This window comes from Mixophyes fleayi, chromosome 4 (assembly GCF_038048845.1).
Source record: "Mixophyes fleayi isolate aMixFle1 chromosome 4, aMixFle1.hap1, whole genome shotgun sequence".
In the NCBI taxonomy this organism is placed as follows: Eukaryota; Metazoa; Chordata; class Amphibia; order Anura; family Limnodynastidae; genus Mixophyes; species Mixophyes fleayi.
Window position 1 is genome coordinate 211,494,818 of NC_134405.1, and position 19,946 is coordinate 211,514,763.

The 19,946-nt window shown below is 37.6% G+C and overlaps 2 protein-coding genes across 5 annotated transcripts in view; both read right to left on the bottom strand.

Moving 5' to 3' along the window:
• Nucleotides 1-19,946, bottom strand: part of SYCP3 (synaptonemal complex protein 3) — a 746,653-nt gene that overhangs the window by 521,112 nt on the left and 205,595 nt on the right. The window lies entirely within an intron of this gene.
• The window catches only part of IGF1 (insulin like growth factor 1), a 123,522-nt gene continuing 116,249 nt past the window's right edge, over nt 12,674-19,946 (bottom strand). For all 4 annotated transcript variants that reach the window (XM_075209279.1, XM_075209281.1, XM_075209282.1 and 1 more), the window contains exon 4: nt 12,674-17,971. In XM_075209279.1, the coding sequence (XP_075065380.1) occupies nt 17,912-17,971 (60 nt within the window). In that variant the 3' untranslated portion in view covers nt 12,674-17,911. The remainder of the gene's footprint in view (nt 17,972-19,946) is intronic.

The window sequence follows — 19,946 nt, forward strand, 5'->3', positions numbered from 1 at the left end:
ACGTCAATACCTCTTGTTTTAGACGACCATGGTACTGAGCATTCATCATTGAGATCCCATCAAGTATGTGAAAGACAGACAGGGTTGAAGTGTTATTTGTTGACTTTGTTAAGCAAAAAACTGTCCCTGTTGCAAATATTCTTGCAATGAAGAGTGACTTTTTCATTTAAAGGCTCAAGCTTTCCAGTGTAGTGTGTCTAAGTTATAAACAGTACAGTAGTTCGAGGACGTCAATACCTCTTTTTTTTTATTATGACAGGGCATTTAACTTTTGGTTTAATTTGTTTAATTGGTTTTAATTTTGTTTTACTTTGTGCTCATGGCAAACGACTGTTGGACGGTCAATTGTTTTGTGAAAGACGTAGCGGTCTTACGACTTCCCCTCTTGGAAGATGACCGACTAACAGCAGCAACAGCAGCAGTGGCAGTAGTAGGCGTGCCGCTGCAGGATTCCTCGGATGAATCCCTTCTTGAAGAGGACTCAGTCTGGCTGGTGACTTTGGCTGCAGGACTGAATCTGATGGAGATCGTGGCGGAAGTTGACGAGGAGGGTGTTGCTGGTATGTATCCAATAGGACCAAGGGATTTAGGTGTCCCTGTACTGATGACGGTCCTAGCCCCAGTTCCTGAACTAACCACTGAACTATGAAGGTTATTCAGGTGACGTATAAGGGAGGATGTCCCTAGGTGGGCAAGATCCTTACCCCTGCTTATTTGTGCTTTACATAAGCTACATATGGCCATACATTAGTTTGCCGGATTTGGATAAAAATAACTACAGACCGAAGAGGTGCATTTTTTGGTCTTCTGACCAGGCATGACAATGGGCTTTTTAATCCCATGGACATCAGCTGTTTTCCCCCCTGGTGCCTCATTTACAATAACCACATCAGCATCCTCATCATCAAGTTCCTCCACATCGCCAGCTACATCAATAGCCTCCTCCCGAGCCACCTCTTCCCGTACAGTGATGGGAAGGTCAGGCTTGACAACCACCAACACCCTTGGACTCGCCTTGGGGATTTGTGATAATTTCTCTTTAGAAGGCAGAGTTGTTTGCTGTTTTGTTGCTGACAGCATAACTCTCTTCAATTTTTTGTAGGGGGGGAGGAGGAGGAGGGCTAAGATCCTTGGGTGAAGCTGAACCACTAGTCATGAACACGGGCCAGGGCCTAAGCCCTTCCTTGCCACTCCGTGTCGTAAATGGTATATTGGCAACTTTACGTTTCTCCTCAGATGATTTTAAGTTTCTCTTTTTGCTACTTTTACTGAACTTGGGCTTTTTGGATTTTACATGCCCTGTACTAGGAGATTGGGCATCGGGCTTGCCAGACGACGTTGATGGTATTTCATCGTCTATGTGATGACTAGTGGCAGCAGCTTCAGCATTAGGAGGAAGTGGGTCTTCATCTTTCCCTACTTTATCCTCCAAATTTTTGGTCTGCATTGTATGTAGCACAAGAGAGTGTACCCCTAAGCCACACACACTCGGCAAAGCCTTTAAAAATTATATGCGGCACAGGAGAGTACCACTGGACTGGAGTTATACAGCAGTACCACTGGACTTATCCTGCAGAATCAGTGAAATTTGTAATATGGCAGTAACAACAATGGACTTATACTGCTGAATCAGTGAACTTTGTAATATTGTAGTACCAATGGACTTATACTGCAGAATCAGTGAAATTTGTAATATGGCAGTAACAATGGACTTATACTGCAAAATCAGCGAACTTTGTAATATTGCAGTACCAATGGACTTATACTGCAGAATGTGTGAACTTTGTAATATTGCAGTACCAATGGACTTATACTGCAGAATGAGTGAACTTTGTAATATAGCAGTACCACTAGACTTATACTGCTGAATCAGTGAACTTTGTAATATAGCAGTACCAATGGACTTATACTGCAGGATTGTTTTGGGATATTTTTTTTATTTTTTTTATAATGACTATTTTTGTAATTTTCTTTATAACTATGTTTGAAATTTTTTATAATTTGGGATTAATGGGGAAATAACAATGCCCTTAGAAGGACAGAGCACAGGACACAGCACCACTGGACTGAACAGGACACAGTACAGGACCCAGAAGCACCACTGAACTCAGAAGGACAGAGCACAGGACACAGCACCACTGGACTGAACAGGACACAGCACAGGACCCAGCAGCACCACTGAACTCAGAAGGACAGAGCACAGGACACAGCACCACTGGACTGAACAGGACACAGAGCACAGCACAGCACAGCACAGCACAGAACTAAACAGCACAGCACGAGATCTACCAGGACAGAGGACCACCTAACACACCCTCCCTCTACCCTGATCAATGCCCGAGTGAAGATGGCGGCGACTAGCGGGGAATTTATAAGATCCGAGTATCGCGAGATCCGACAGCGGGATTATGACTCAGAGCCTCGCTTTCAGTTTTGCAATTGGCGGGAATACCCGGATCTGTCTCGGATCCGGCTCGGATCCGCAACGTTCGGGTGGGCTCGGATTTCAGAAATCCGAGTGCGCTCATCTCTAGTAAGTATCCCGCTTAGTCAGGACTTTGTACAGACTGTATCTGTTATTGGAATGTATGTCCTGATTCACACTGTAACCTTGTTAAGACCACATTGCATGCACTACACTTAGCTGCAAGCAGCTCGTCCTTAATAAGCAGTACAGCATGAAGCAGGACATACAACCCAACTATTTTTGCAGTCAGAAAAAAGTTCTGAGTGAGTGTTACAGTCACACAAAATTGGGGCTGCCCCACCAGAATTAGGATAGTTGACTACCATTGCCTGTGTATCTGAAAGGGATGGGAAAAGTTGGAGAGCAGCCTACTGCTGTCTCAAATGATAGCCATGCTCTCTTGCATATACTCTGGGGTGTGACATGGGAAACCCCATTCAAGAAATTCTGCATTTACCCCTGCTCTAAAGAAGATAGATTGTAAGAATGCAAATTACAAATATATGTTAAATTACCCTGCAATAAAGTCTAATATCCCTGCTGAATAATGTGTATACATTGTATATGCTTTTCATGTAAATATTGTTCGACTTTACATTTAAGATTTTTAATATTCATCTAGCAACTTCTAAATTATCATCATCATCACAAGTTATTTATGTAGCGCCACTAATTCTGCAGCGCTGAACAGAGAACTCATTCACATCAGTCCCTGCTAGATTGCAGCTTACAGTTTAAATTACCTCACACACACACACACACACATAGAGAGAGACTAAGGTCAATTATGATAGCAGCCAATTAACCAACTAGTATGTTTTTAAAGTGTGGGAGGAAACCAGAGCACCCGGAGGAAATCACAGGGAGAACATACAAACTCCACACAGATAAGGTCATGGTCGGGAATCAAATTCATGACCCCAGTATTGTGAGGCAGAAATGCTAACCACTAAGCCACTGTGCTGGGAAAATTATGCAACCTGTTATATAAAGGGGCGGTTTAAACATAGTTTGCATACTTAATCTAGGTTCAGTAATTGTCATTCATTAGTGTGCAAGAGTACTCATGTAGAACAATTTGTATCTATCTATCTATATATCTATATATATATATATATATACAGAGAGAGAGAGAAAGAGAGAGAGAGAGACTTCAATAATCTTGTAAAGCACTTATTGGATGTTGTATTTATGTGAGCTATAATACAATACTTCATTCACTCTAAAACATAAAAATAATAAAAGATTTCATCCCTGTGGATGTCTAGTAGGTTCAGCCAGTTCCTCTTTTGAGACTCTAAACAATAAATTTGGTTGTTGTTTTTGGCTTTCAGTGGGGAAGGTGTGTGCGTTGTGGAACTCATATCCCACACAGTACTGTTCACATCTGCTCTAAGTAATAGGTTTTTTTTTTCACTTTGAATGGACATGTTAAATCTTAATACTGTAAGAAAGGGCATTACAAAATACATTGTGAATAGTATTCTTTGTAAATTGTGTGGTGTTAATTACTTCTCATTGATAATATATAGATTCTCACTAAACTGTATTACAAGTGTCTTACAATCCATCAAGTGGCTACTAGACCCTGGCCACCAGGCTCCATAGCGGTTGCAATACTGACGCACAATAATAACTACAATTCTGCCTCTGGCTCAGTCTAGAGCGAATATCGGAACCTCAGACACATCTATTACCTCTTAATCTAATGCCAAATCAAGAAAAACAAGAAGAAAATGTTTGTTGTGTAGTAGGCTCTATCTCTTACAGATTTGATTGACCTATAGAACTCCCATCTAACGCCTCTCTACCATCACCATTTCAAGCTGCTACTAGTTTCAGCTCCAAACCGACAATAGCAATAAATAGCAATTGAAGGTATGTTTCAGTGGTAATTGAGGGAGGGGTGGTCAAGTTGCTACCTGACTTGGTACTGCATGTTCACCTCTGATAATCAGAAATCAATATCAAACTAAAACAAAGAGAGAAAAAACTTAATGTCACCATATTTGTCTTGATGTGAGCATTTTTGCAATAAACATATTGTTATGTCACATTTAGAAAATAAAAAGTAGAACAGGCAATATAAAAAAACTTTTTAATGTTATCTGAATGATGTGCCTAAAATTGTTGCAAATTTATTTATGTTGTCATGGCAATAGGGTTTCTGGGCTCCGTCTCGGGACCCCTGGGGCTAGCTGTGGCAGAAGTGTAGTGGAAGCTGGGAGGCGGATAAATGCCTTGCTCATAGAGCTTGCTCTAATCCCGTATACTGGATGTTAGGCGGAGGAATGCTGGACTGGACTCCATACTGAAATAAATGCCTGCAATCTGGATCTGATGGACTGGAACCTGGACGAAGAAATAGGGGGGACCTGAACCCATGACCAGAGACACAGTACCTCCAAGAACTAAGAGACTCAGGCAAATATAGTATCACAACTGGGACTGGGAAGACTCAGAACTCATGCAGAGGATATACAGGGGTGGCAATCTCTTGAACAGACTAAACCTGGAACTGGCCCTGGACTATTTAGAACTCAGAACCTGGAACTGGAAGTCAGTACCCAGACACACAGAAATGGCTCCAGAAGGTGGATGACTCAGAACAACACCCTACTACCACAGATAGCCAGTAGGAGAGACACGAATAGATTGATGAGAGGGGGTCCACACAAAAAATAACAGCTGGAATCTGGACACAAACTGTTAGAATGAAGGTGAATCCACACGAGGATTAAATAACCAAAGTATTTATTTTAGCAGGCAGAATGAAGCTGAATTCAAACAAAGGGTTAATGGTTTGCAGTTCATATAACAGCCACAAGATGAAGCTGAATTCCCACAGAGGGTTAATGGAAAACGTAGATATAACAGCATACACGATGAAGCTGAACTCACTCACTCAGAGGGTTAATGGTAGAAATCCATAGAACAGCAAACAGGGTGAAGCTAAATTCACATGAAGGATGGTTGAGATATGTATACAGCAGACAGGAGTGAAGCAGCAAACAACAGCAACTGTGGTGATCTGGAACCAGGAACTAGAAAAATGTTACACTGGCAATTTGCTGAGTGTAGGAGGAGGCACTTACAGTCTGCAGAGGAAGCTAACTGGTGGATGAGATTAGCTGTTCAGACTCAGTAGGATGTTAAGCAAATGTCTTACCCAAGATGGCAGCTTCCAGTACTGCAGACAGAAGTCACACTTGTCCCAGGATAAAATGCTGCCTTCGACCAAAAGGGAGATGTATGTTGATATGGTACCACCAAGTGGGGTAAACAGGGCTAAGACCCCGATTCGTGACATATGTGTTTTTATGATCAATTCTTCTGTACCTTATCTCCTACTCCACTTTAATTTATGTCCTATCAGTGTCTAAAGGAAGGAGTCGAGGGTGACGCCCTTGACTTTCAGCTTTAATTTGAGGGGATTTATATCCAAATCAGGTGAACAGCATAGGAATTACAACGATTTCTAAATGTGCCTCCCACTTTTTAAGGGACCAAAAGTAATGGGACAAACTAAACAATCCTACATCAAACTTTCACTTTTTAATACTTTGTTGAAAATCCTTTGCAGGCAATTACAGCCTGAAGTCTGGAACGCATAGACATCACCAGACGCTGGGTTTCATCCCTGGTGATGCTCTGCCAGGCCTCTACTGCAAATGTCTTCAGTTCCTGCTTGTTCTTGGGGCATTTTCCCTTCAGTTTTGTCTTCATCAAGTGAAATGCATGCTCAATCGGATTCAGGTCAGGTGATTGACTTGGCCATTGCATAACATTCCACTTGTTAGCCTTAAAAAACTCTTTGGTTGCTTTTGCAGTATGCCTCGGGTCATTGTCCATCTGCACTGTGAAGCGCCGTCCAATGAGTTCTGAAGCATTTGACTGAATATGAGCATATAATATTGCCCGAAACACTTCAGAATTCATCCTGCTGCTTTTGTCAGCAGTCACATCTTCAATAAATACAAGGGAACCATTTCCATTGGCAGCCATACATGCCCATGCCATGACACTACCACCACCATGCTTCACTGATGAGGTGGTATGTTTTGGATCATGAGCAGTTCCTTTCCTTCTCCATACTCTTCTCTATCCATCACTCTAATACAAGTTGATCTTTGTCTCATCTGTCCATAGGATGTTGTTCCAGAACTGTAATGGCTTTTTTTAGATGTTGTTTGCCAAACTCTAATCTGGTCTTCCTTTTTTTGTGGCTCACAAATGGTTTACATCTTGTGGTAAACCCTCTATATTCACTCTTGTGAAGTCTTCTCTTGATTGTTGACTTTGACACATATACGCCTACCTCCTGGAGAGTGTTCTTGATTTGGCCAACTGTTGTGAAGGGGTTTTTCTTCACCAGGGAAAAAATTCTTCTGTCATCCACCACAGTTGTTTTCCGTGGTCTTCCGGGTCTTTTGGTGTTGCTGAGCTCTCCGGTGCGTTCTTTCTATTTAAGAATGTTCCAAACAGTTGATTTGGCCACGCCTAATGTTTTTGCTATCTGTCTGATGCATTTGTTTTGAATTTTTAAGCCTATTGATGGCTTGCTTCAATGATAGTGACAGCTTTTTGGATCTCATATTGAGAGTCGACAGCAACAGATTCCAAATGTAAATGTCACACCTAGAATCAACTCCAGACCTTTTACCTGCTCATTAATTGATGATGAAATAATGAGGGAATAGCCCACACATGTCCATGAAATAGCCTTTGAGTCGATTGTCCCATTACTTTTGGTCCCTTAAAAAGTGGGAGGCACATATAGAAACCATTGGAATTCCTACACCGTTCACCTGATTTGGATGTAAATTCCCTCAAATTAAGGCTGAAAGTCTGCAGTTAAAGCACATCTTGTTAGTTTAATTTCAAATCCATTGTGGGGATGTATAGAGCCCAAAATATGAGAATTGTCGATGTCCCAATATTTATGGACTTGACTGTATCTACTATAGAGATATATGTGGTTGTTGCGCCTGTTTTGGATGTAAAATAAGTGTGGGGTATTAGGTACCTATTTAGGCAGCACACTATTATACTCTATTTCATATATCACTCAATATATAGTAATTTTGCCATAAGTTGCTCTAATCCTAACCAGTGTGAAGGCATATACTGGTGTAGCGCTAACACTTTTTAATGTGCTAAGTCTATGTTGGTTATAAATCCGCAAAAGAATGCATGGAAAGAAAATAGAATTAATGTCCCCAGTTAATAATAAAGGCATTAATGGTAAAACAGTAAAAAAAAAAAGTTAAATGTTTTTCCTTATTTAACTTTTTTTCCATGATATACATTTATTAGCCTGTTCACTATCACTAGTACTCAGGACTTAGACTAGCCCTGTACCTGGAGCAAGAGATATTGCAGAAAAATAAGTAACTTTGCGATGTTCAGAGCTGGATTCGGATGTGGCTGTGTACACTTGAGTTTGGCACGCTCTTACTGTAAATTGACTATAGCAGAACGCCCCTTCTCCACCCTGTTCACTCCCCAAAATTGTAGGTTGTAGTGAGTGTCCTTTGTGCTCGAAGACAGAGTGGACGGGGCTGCATTTACTGGCGTATGTTCCAGTTCGAGGCATACGCAGACTGATTTTGCATATGATACCATTCTTCCCGCTGTTCTTATTTACAATCCTCCGCTTGGTGAAGTCTCTCTCCGTCCAAGGAGAAAAAACCCGAGTAGTGGTGGTGCCGTCTCCGCTTGAATGCGGAAGTGCTGCAGCGTCTTCACTATAGGGTCCTGTAAGTGTCAAAATTGTATTCAATGCGTTTCGTTCAGTATGTGAACTTTCTCAAGGATACCTCACTGTGTGCCATTGTGTTAATATATACATGGTTCTCTCTGCTGATTCGTTAGTTGTTTTAATGAAGAACTGCTCCTAAAAATATACCAACCAAATTTTATGCAACTAATTATCTAATTCATATTAGAGGTCATGGGACAGGGGAGTAGGAGGGGGCGTGGTGATGCTATTGCGTCACCTTAGGCCGCCTCCTGCTAAGAAATGCTAAAATCCATAGCATTAAGCCCCACCCCTATAACGTCCAGGAGAATGCCTGTTCTCCCGGGAGTCCAGGAGCCTCCGGAAATTCCGGGACCGTAGGCAAGTATGATCTTATTAAGTACAAAGTCTCAAAAATAAAATAGTGGCTTGTGTACCAGCAAAAGATCATATCATTGGGTAAGCTTGGAGGAATGCAGCATGCCCTTTATATACAAGAGGCCACAGACCTTTTTTAAGATCTCAAATAGGCTGTATTTTTACATCTGTTCTGAGTCCATTGGGTATATTTACTAAACTGCGGGTTTGAAAAAGTGGAGATGTTGCCTATAGCAACCAATCACATTCTAGCTTTCATTTTGTAGAATGTACTAAATAAATGATAACTAGAATCTGATTGGTTGCTACAGGCAACGTCTTCACTTTTTCAAATCCGCAGTTTAGTAACTATATCCCCATGTGTGACTTGAGGTGCTTATAGGATCACATAGAGCAGAGTTGTGCACAGAAAATTAAAATCTTAAAACTGACAGACCAGACACATAAGTGACACACAATTCCTTGGCCCTATGCTTCCATGATGGGTTATTTAATCACAAAATAAGAGTCAAGTGAGCATGTACATGACATTCATTTGAAAAGGTTGCTTTAATAAGATATGTGGGCAATAAGAACAATAGTTGGCAGTGGCTAAACATGACTGTGCACGTGTACCCCTGATGATAGAGCATGCGAAGGAGTTATAGTCTCATCGTATGAGAGAGACTCGTGTGCAAGTATCCACATTTCCATATACAAGTGCACAAAATATAGATGTTCAGAAGTACATAAAAGACCCCCAAAGTGTACACATACAAAATGCTGGTATAGTGAGACCTGTAGAAATATGAGAGAAAATAAGAAAGGAACAAAAGATTTTGTGTCTTATAGTGTGTCCTCTCAACTTTGACATTGTCTGATTGATAACATAACACGAGTGATCAGATATTAATTAACTGTATGGGGGGTATTCAATTGTTAGCGTTAACGGGAAAAAATGAGCTCTCAAAAAATATTACCGTTTATACGGTAATATTGCGCATGAAAAGCGTTAATACGGTAGTTTACTCGCGGAATTTCAGCTCGCCGCTCAGGGAGCGGCGAGCTTAAATTTTGCGAGTAGTTGCCCTATTAACGCTAAGATTTTTTGAGCGCTCGTTTTTCCCCGTTAACGCTAACAATTGAATACCCCCCTATAAATTCTAAGTCTTTATTTACTCTTTATTTAAGATGGAAAAGAATACACCTTTCCAACCAAAATGTTTTAATTAAAGCCAATAGTACATATTGCTTTATTCATGGTGCATATACAAACCATGCACTAATTATTTATGATCTGCATATTTTTGTATATATTCTTGTTCCGTTCATCAAACCCAGATGATCAAAAATAGCACACCTTTGTCATTATTATTATTACATCTTTGGTTAAAGAGGAGAGGAAGTATAGATAGGGATACAAGTGATATGAAATAGTGTAAAACCTTCCATGATTCCCAGGACAACACTTTCCTGTCAAATACAGAATATTTAAATTCAGAAACATAACTAGATTTTAATGCTATTAGTTTAATGACATTTATGTGCAGCACAGTTAGGGCAATACATGATATCTGCCAATCACGTGTTTTTAGCAAATTCAAGCTTTTGCCCTTGATAATATTTCAAAGTATTATACAGTTGGTAATGTTGTTTTTTTCATGTTGCCTCTAAGTCATAGTAATAAGTTATAGCTCATTGACTGTGTATATTCTAGGATATTAGGACTGCCAAATGCTGTTATACTTAGATGAAAAACTGACTGTATAACTGAAAACAAGGTTAGTTTAAAAATGGAGTTTGCCCACAGTCCCTTAGCGTTTACTGTGCCAGTTTCTGGCCATTACCATACAGTAGGTGTTCTGCAGAATTGTAGTTTGACATCAGTTGTGGAAACATTCTGTTCTCTCTTTTGCCCAATAGTGTAACTAAAGGACCATAACTTTTAAAATACAAGGTGATGTGGTGTGAAAAATATCTATAAAAATTCAGTAATATATATGCTGTGTACTATTTAACATACTTTGATGAAGCTTAAGATATCCCTAAAGAATATCTACCACTCGGCCCTCTGGTTCACATAGATGTCTTTTATAAGGACAAATTGCTGTTATGTTACTCCTTTACATTATTGCACCTTGCCATTATGCCTTAAAAGTGCACAAACCTAGGGAAAATGAATCAATGCCCGGATCCCCGATTCCAAAAATGCTGCTACCTTTGTGGCAGTGGTTTCTGAGTCCTTTATTTTTTCTGAAATCTAACCTTTGAATCTACAGTATTTCATGTGGCTCAAAATTCTAATTGTATGCAATAACATGAACGATTGTTGTAGCCTTATAAGTAATAAGAAAAATACGTACATAAGTACTCATGGATGTTCATATAATGAATATGTTCTTCTTGCACCAAACCAATGGTATATATAAAGAAAAAACAGTATAATATAGTGTAGTATATTTCAACAAGTTGTTCTTATTATATAGGGTTCCCAAAAAGTTCCCAATAGGAGAAGTGAGGAAATCCACGTTCTTCAACACCCTGAGTGTTTTAATCGAAATCCTATATTCTATGTGCTTACAAGATAGATTCTTTCATACTTGCATACTTGCATTGTACAATCTGAAGGAAATATATTGATGATCCTTATAGGATATAAGGAACCCTATATAATAAGAACAACTTGTTGAAATATACTACACTATATTATACTGTTTTTTCTTTATATATACCATTGGTTTGGTGCAAGAAGAACATATTGCTTATATGAACATCCATGAGCGCTTATGTACGTATTTTTCTTATTACTTATATGTAAGATTTGGTGGATATCTGAATACTGTATAGGGCTGTCTCTGGAAGTGCGCTATAATATTATCTATTTTCGAAGTTGTATAGATTGTTGTAGCCTTGTTCACATTTCTTTGTACCCTTTAGTGTCTTTGGTGTGCCATAACTGCTATTTTTCTTTTCTTTGCATGGACAGCCCATACCCTAGGCCAGTGGTTCCCAATTCGTGCAACGCGGTGATCTCAGAGGAGTGAAGCAGCCAGAGCCGGTGGTAAGCAAGGAGGTGAGCTAATTGGTAATTCTTTTGGCTTAGGGGTACCTTGAAAAAAGTATGGAGACCGTAAAGGTGTCTTGAACTGAGAAAGTTTGGAACCCACTGCCCTAGGCCAGTTATGTAGGTGTCACTCCCTACTATTGAACCCTAAACCACCCACTACAGTTTTGTGCAAATTACATGCAGGACCAGTCAATACAATCTTTACAGGGCACAATTATTATTGTATTTCTGCTTACAGGATGTTAGCAATCTCCTATTGTAGTTGAGTAAAAGCTATAGATTTAATTTACTAACTAACCAATTTATTTACTTATTTATATAAAAAATCCCCCTTGAACAGACTATTCTCAGACAACTTTAGTTCTGACAAACACTAACATTTACATATATAATTATGAATGTTATTATTAGCTTTGTTATATAAGACAATTTTGACCTGATTCTTTAAGGAAAGTAAGGCAAAAAAATGAGTTTTCTCCTGGACAAAACCATGTTACAATTCGAGGGGTGCAAATTAGTTTATTATTTTGCACATAAGAAAAATACTGGCAGATTTTTCATGCAGCACACAAATATTTGATAGCTTTATGTTTACAATGAATTTTAAAGTTGATCTAGGACATGCCCTACCCCAACTATAAATCTGTCCCCACATTTTAAATTTACCCCCCTCCAATGCAACATGGTTTTGCCAAGGTGAAAAGTTACTCATTTTTTTTCTTTACTTTTCTTAATGGATTAGGTCCCTTGTATCTTAAGTTTAGGCAACCTAAAATGAATTTTCTTCCTTCAAATGATTTATTGTATTAATTTGTACATGCGCTCTTGTCATGTTTACGTAACACATCACTTTTCTTCTTTGCATCCTTTCATGCTTAAAGGCAATGTATTGATATACTCAGAGTTTTTATTTTAATAGCTGTGATACAACACTGCTGTGCATTGAATATATCTGCATTAGAAGGGCAGATTTGTGCCGTAACCCAGGCCAAGTAAAATAAACAACTCCCAGCCTGATGATATAAATGCACTGAAAGATGCCTGAAAGACTTAGAAATGTATTTAATAACATTTGCAGAAGAACATATATAAGTAAGTGAATAAATGAAAGGCACCTGATGGTGGTAGACCCTTTCAAACAACTTTATTACATCAAAGTGTATAAATGTAAATGTTTTACTGGGAAATCTAATTTAATCCAGTCAAACTCTATAGGCTCAGCCAGATTGTACAATGTATGGAATGCTTAATAGTGGCACAAAAGACATAAATACTTTGTTCTAGTGGTCTCTCCAGGCATTTAAGGGATTATACAAGACAACCAACAGAAGAGCGATTGCATCTCTATTTTTTCTTCTTTTTTTTAACCAGAAAATTACATCATATTCCAAATATATTTTATAAAGTGCAGGAAGCTTGGACAGCACTAAATAAAAAATAAAAAATAAAACATTACCAACAAAGGCAAAATGGACTGCACAGCTTTTGGTCTTGCAATTAGACATTAAAGTCCACATTTCTGAAATGTATGGAACCTAGGAAAGCTTTGGTTCCAGCTGACACATGAATTAAGATGGCAAAATTGACATTTCAGATGGCACAAAATATTTTTCAAAATATATTGACATAAAAAAACAATTCAATAAGCAATCTATTTACACAAGGATTGTCAGTTCCTATGTTTAAAAAATATATTTTATATGCTTTATTTTTATATTTTAGTCAAGTACTTCATTTAAAAAAAAACAATAGCACCACTTTACCACTCATGGCCAAAGTAACTGGTAAAAGCAAATCTGCTACATATCAGTGTATTTTTTGCTGTGCACTTTTTCTATGCTCGCTATTAGTGAAAATGAAAATATGTATAACTCGTTATATGGCTTTATTAAAAAGGGGTTTTCTTTCCACAATTTTAGCTTTTGCTGAAATTGACAATTACGTATTTTAAATGTTATTTCCATACACTATTTGGGGGTTTGTTTAACGAAGGCACTAATCTCTTTTTCATCTACCTACTTGTGCTGAAACGTTAAACAAATGTAAAACTACTTATTGCCAATAATTTCCAAATCACAAAAAATGTTCATACCCAACTCCTTTTTTACAACCAATTAGAAATTTTATCTTGCAGCCCTTAAAAAGGTTAATGTCCTCATTACGTATTGCCATAGCCCATTTGAGCAGACTTCTTGACAACAAACTGTGGATCTTTTGTCTATGACTGTAATGTGCGTGTCTGCAAAAAGATAAATTTCACAACAAAGTAATGCCAACTAACTAATTTGCTCCATCTCCTAAATCATCTACCCTATTCATTTAATCCTCAATTGTGTCCAGCAAGAAGACATCTAGTTTGTCTTTATTTCAAATGTTCCAATATTACATTTTAAAAACATAGGTTTATCTGAGCATATTAATATGTATCGCCTAGAAAATATGCCTGAATTAAGTAAAAAGCATCCCATTGAAAGTAGTGTCTGTCAGGTGCATCACAGGACCCCATAACAAAATGTGGGTAGGGACCCGGTACTACCGTTCCACCTCTAGGGGGGGGTGGGGGGGCGAGAGGGGGGGGGGAAGGGGACAGTGATGGCTGTAGAGGGGGGTAGAGAGCCCTCTTACCTCCGGTCCCCTCTATTGTTATGCCCCTGGTGACTGTGGTTTTATACCCCTATTTGGAAGTCCACCTTTCACCTCCGCAAAAATTCTGCACTAATCCTGCAAATAGAAAAATGAAACACACAATAGGAAGTAACAGTTGTTTCTCTGTGTATTTGTTGGGTTTAAAGAGAAAATCTGGTGCAAAAGTTGAGCTGAAGACTTGCATATGCTGCCTTATTTACTAAAAGGTACAAAGTGCTGATTCTAAGAACTCCAGTTCATTAACACAGACACATGATGCTTTCACTCAATGCTGGCATGACAATTTCAGATATAGCAATCGTATATGACCAGAGATGGGTCAGATGTTGGTGGGAGAATGTATTATTTACAAATAACAGAATATTTGGTGTGGATGGTACTGATGGTTCATAGAATGATAATAAGAAACATATATATTCCTATTTGTTTGTTCCTCATACTGTACACAATATCCTACATCTCTTACATAGCATATTCTACTATGATCTGTCCATTACTGTAAAATACAATGATATTTGAATTAGAACATATGAAATCTTTTTACTGCTGTCCAAAACATGCACTTTAATGAGCACTTGCGATATGCAATTTTTTAGGTAATAAGTGTAAATCCTTTTTATCATTTAATTCTTTTAAAATGAGATTAAAAACTGCCATAGAAAGCATAAGTTTTACACAAACTGACTTCAACAAAATTTACATAGCTAATTGTTAAACACTCTTAGTAACAATTGAGGAATCAACATCTTAGTATTTCTATGTGGGTTTCTGAAATCTTCTCATATTATCATTAAATACTCAGTTTAATTGATGATTTTTGCTTTTAATGTGAAAGAGAACTGTATTTGTTAGACCTGGTTAAAGTCATGCTAGAAACTATTGTAATGGCATGATTTTAATTCACTTTAGAAATATTAACTTTTAATAGCTTTTAAGCATGCAAGTAAAGCAGGCAGTTCCTTTCCCATAAATTGAACGTACCTCCTCCTCAACTCACATATGGAATAAGGGTCATGAGTCAATGAATTGACGTAAATTGACTCAAGGGATCAGGCCTTTCTGACATCTGCTGTACAAATTAAGCACAACAAAACTGTTAAATGGTACAGATACTTTACCGGGAGATGACTGAAACAGTCATTTAAATACTATGACAGAATCCTCTCGCAGAAGAACTATGTTTTCATTTGTTGATTATTACCACTTTTTCATATCTGATACTGATATATAACATTTCAATCTGGACAAAGAAAGAGGGCTAAGACTAGAGAAGCATTTACAGCGACTGATGGGAAATGGATTCTATACATTGTGTGGTTTTGGAAGTAGCATAACCCTGTAATTAAGCTCTGCATATGGTAATTCCCATGTCTGCTGAGACTGTGTATGTTTTAACTAATTGTTGAATGAACATTTCATCATTTCGGCACAAATGTTCATTGATTGTTACATCAATCCAAACTGCATGGTGCATAGTTACGATTATTCATGCTTGCTATTGTGACATTTCATAAAGTGTACCAGTTGCTTACTTATAGTGCAGGCATATGTTTTGAAATAAGTAAAATGATAGACTGAAAATTGGTTCTGCCCACAAGACGGCTGACTCCATTGCATTTAAGTAAAAGGTGCACTTTAAGTTGGACACATATAAGTTTGTTTATAGAATGCTGTGTCCAGTTATCTACTATAAACAAAAACATACCCCCAATATTTTCGTTAATGTGGAATTAAAGAACTCTCACAACAGCGAACTCATCTAGCAATGATAAACAGTTAATATATTTTCACATTTCTTTCTTTCAAGTTCAATTCAAGTTGAAGCTACCTGTCAAGAGACACTTACATTAAGTAATAAGGCCCCGAGATTTGGATGCAAGAGATGTGTTTGCTTTTACCAGTTAATATTTGTGACCAGATCATTACACAACACTCACTACAACATACGGTAGCACCATTGTACTATCTTACAGCTCTACATACCAAATGATATATGTGCATTAGTGATATACAGGTACTGCATGGATTGAAAACAAACGTATACCATTGGACAATTAACTAGCTTGTTACCTAAACAGATCAGTGACTTTTATGAGCATAGACAAGTATTTAACTGTTGCATCATAACATATTCAGCGGTGGATAAACTAAGCCATTTTTTGTGTGAACTATAAGAACCTGACCCACTATCAGAATATGGTTGACGGGATTCATGATCATTGGGAAAGGAAAAGAAAATCTTATCGGCTGCTGCTATTAAAAAGCAAAACTGTGCAAATAAAGAAGGCCAGGCAAACAATGTTATCGGATGCTAGATAATAAACATCCCATGAAGAGAAGTGCAAATATAAGGGAGAACTCACTTAGATAATTCTGGGTCATATGTCCAGCACTCTTAGTACATTGATTAAGTTTAGTGCAATTAGAGCCAACGAGAAGGCCATTTATTTCTGGACCTCTAGGAAACACAGGCTATTAAACAAATGTTTGTGCAGGACATGTAAAACAGGTGAAAGATTACACAGTATTAGATCAGCTACAGACATGGATAAAATTGTTGGTATCTTTACAGCTCGTTGAAACAATGATTCATTCTTCCTGAAAAGTGATGACATTAAAAGCTATTGTCTCGTGTATGCCTGAATGTCTTTGGTATGTCATAGAATAAAGCAAAGAAGCAGTAGAAAGAGATCAATTATTGCTTATTCTCCAAAGATATTCTAAAATGGACTGGACAAATTTGTTGGTACCCCTTAGAAAAGATTATAAATCATTGGATTATAGTGATGTTTCAAACGAATTGCTTTCTTGAATTAGCATCACACATGTCTTCAATCTTCTAATCAGTCATTCAGACCATTTAAATGGATACATTTATTCACTCTGCTGTTTGGTATCATCGGTGCACCACACTGAACATGGGTTCTCCAACAGGATAATGACCCAAAACACACAACTAAAAGCTCCCCAGAATGGATAAGAACAAAACAATGGACTACTCTGAAATGGCCTTCTATGGGTCCTGATCTGAATCCCAGCGAACATCTATGGAAAGAGCTGAAACATGCAGTTTGGAGAAGGCACCCATCAAACCTGAGAGAGCTGGAGCAGTTTACTCAGGTAGAATGGGCCAAACTACCTGTTGATAGGTACAGATGTATCACTGAGAGCTACAGAATTCGCTTTATTGCAGTGATTGCCACCAAAGGTTGTGTATCAAAATATAAGGTTAAATGTTCCATTATTTTTGACCATACCATTTTCATTTGTTTTATTACTTAAAATATTCTGTTGAATCAAAAATCAAATGCAAAGTCTGATTTATATTAAATATGGAATAAACTATGATGGATGACAATTACTTTTGAAAGTTTCAAGTTATATCAAAGGAAAATATGGCTTCTTCTTTTTTAGTGGAAGGGTACTAACAAATTTGTCCATGTCTGGGCGTGAGCTGACATGATTCTATTGAAATACATAATATTGGAATGTGCATTTGCATTATTTAAAGGAAGAATGCCCATTGGTTGAGACCAGTGAAGTCTTTTCCTGTTTTATCTGATTTTGTTCCATTTCAGTAATGTATCCTGCTGATGGCACATTCATTCTTCAAGACTTTGAGTGGTAATTTTATTTACATCCTGAAGCTTCGGCTCCCTGTGTTCCCTCTACTTGCGTTCTTCAGATGTACTTCCTGTTAGAATACAGAGACAAATATGTTACTGCTCAAACTGTATCACTGTAGAATCCATCAACCTCTATTCCAACATTCCAGTGACATTCCTACTTATAAAGTATATACTTCACCAAAAGTCTCAAGGCCCAAACTATAATAATGATTTGTTGCATGTCACAAAAATAGCAAATGATACACCATTACATTGCATCTTTTATTTCTACATACCTCCCTAAAGGGATACTTTGCTCCTCTCAAAGCTGTATCCTATCTGCACTATTCTCCTGCTTTCAAAATTTAACATTTTCCTAACTTTTTCGTAATCTATGATACATCATCCCTCTTCCACTACGTCCTAATCTGTCCATATTAAATGTAAAATTCAGTCAATAGCACTGCTATATCTCTGCACATACCGGTAACTACTTCAATAATAATAATCTGTCCCCTTTATTCCTGTTTCAATCCCATCACCCATTTAGGTTGTGTGTTCTTCAGCACATGGTCCTAATGTTTTTGTTCTAACTGCACATGTTTCTCTGAGTAATATATTGTTTTTCTTAATATTGTTAGATGCTGTGTATAGCATGTGCCATGTCAATACATTTTATAACTGTACATAGCTACATATACAAAACAAAATGAACAAAATGAATAATATCAAACAAACATTGCATTTGTTGGTTAAGATAGTAATTTTGTGATTTGAAACCACCTAAATCTATATTAAAGGAGATGTCCACCCATATTGATTTATTACCAAACACCCATCCTCTCATCTAGCAAAACATAGGGTTCCATGGTGCCATTCGGGAGCTACCTACCTATCTGGAACATCCAAAATAGGTAGGTGAATTCTAAATTTTATTCTGCAGACACTGAACATGTGGCATAAACCTCTACAGTAGCCGTCCAATCAGTTCTCTTGACATACGAGGTGTCAACAATGATAACATTTTTCATCAGGGCCAAAATGGCTATAGCTAAGGCATTGAATATACGGATATAAGAAAATTGTTGAGTTCTGGGATTCGTCCTAGTGATAAGCTAAGAAATATCAAAGATGGACATACCCTTTAGTTTTTATGTAATTTAAACATAATACATAATACATGTCATATTAATATGTATGTCATATCTGCATAAACGATAGACAGTGATGTCATCAACATATCTTATATAATAAAATAAATAATATTCTCTAAAAAAATTGTACATTTAGACTTTGGTGTACGCCACATTTTGTTTTGTGCATTTTTTTTTTGTATACGTCCGTATATTGCTTTTTGTGTATTGTAGACTTGCTTTCCTTTATCTCTGGAAAGGCGGAATGGCGAAGGACAAGCATAAGCTGAATACAGTTAGTGAGTGTTCATATAAGTGCAACATAATTAGACCTGTATGCATCCCCTTATATGTTTCTTAGGAGGTGTATCTCTGGAGGGCTCCTGTAAAAATATGTGGTGGTGATGATGATGATGGCCATCAGCAGCACTAGGTAATTTTATTATGATTGGCTGTTTGTGTATTGACCTCTTAATTCATTAGCTGTGTAGCTATATTACATTGAGTTGCATTACTTATTTTTCATTTCCATTTGGACTGCTGCAGAAAAGTAGATTTCTATTGGATTTTTAAATGCGCTGTTTGTATTTAATTACATACATGGAAATGCGAATAGTGTAATGTGATGTTAACATTAACTACTAAAACTGTCAAGCCACATCCCTACGTTATTGTCATCCTAAGTATACACTAGGCACAAGCCTGATGTTTACCTGGTGCAAATACTACAGCTTTATTCCTATAAACACATACCTCCCTTCCTGTTTTATAATATTTTATTTAAATAATTTATTAATTTAATAGAAAATAGAAAATAGATAAATGTTCACCTTAACCTTTACCATTGTTCACAATTGTATCAGCAAAGTTTAATGGGCCACTGTGATAAAGGACTCCGAAAAATGTCATAGCTATGGTTAAACATTAA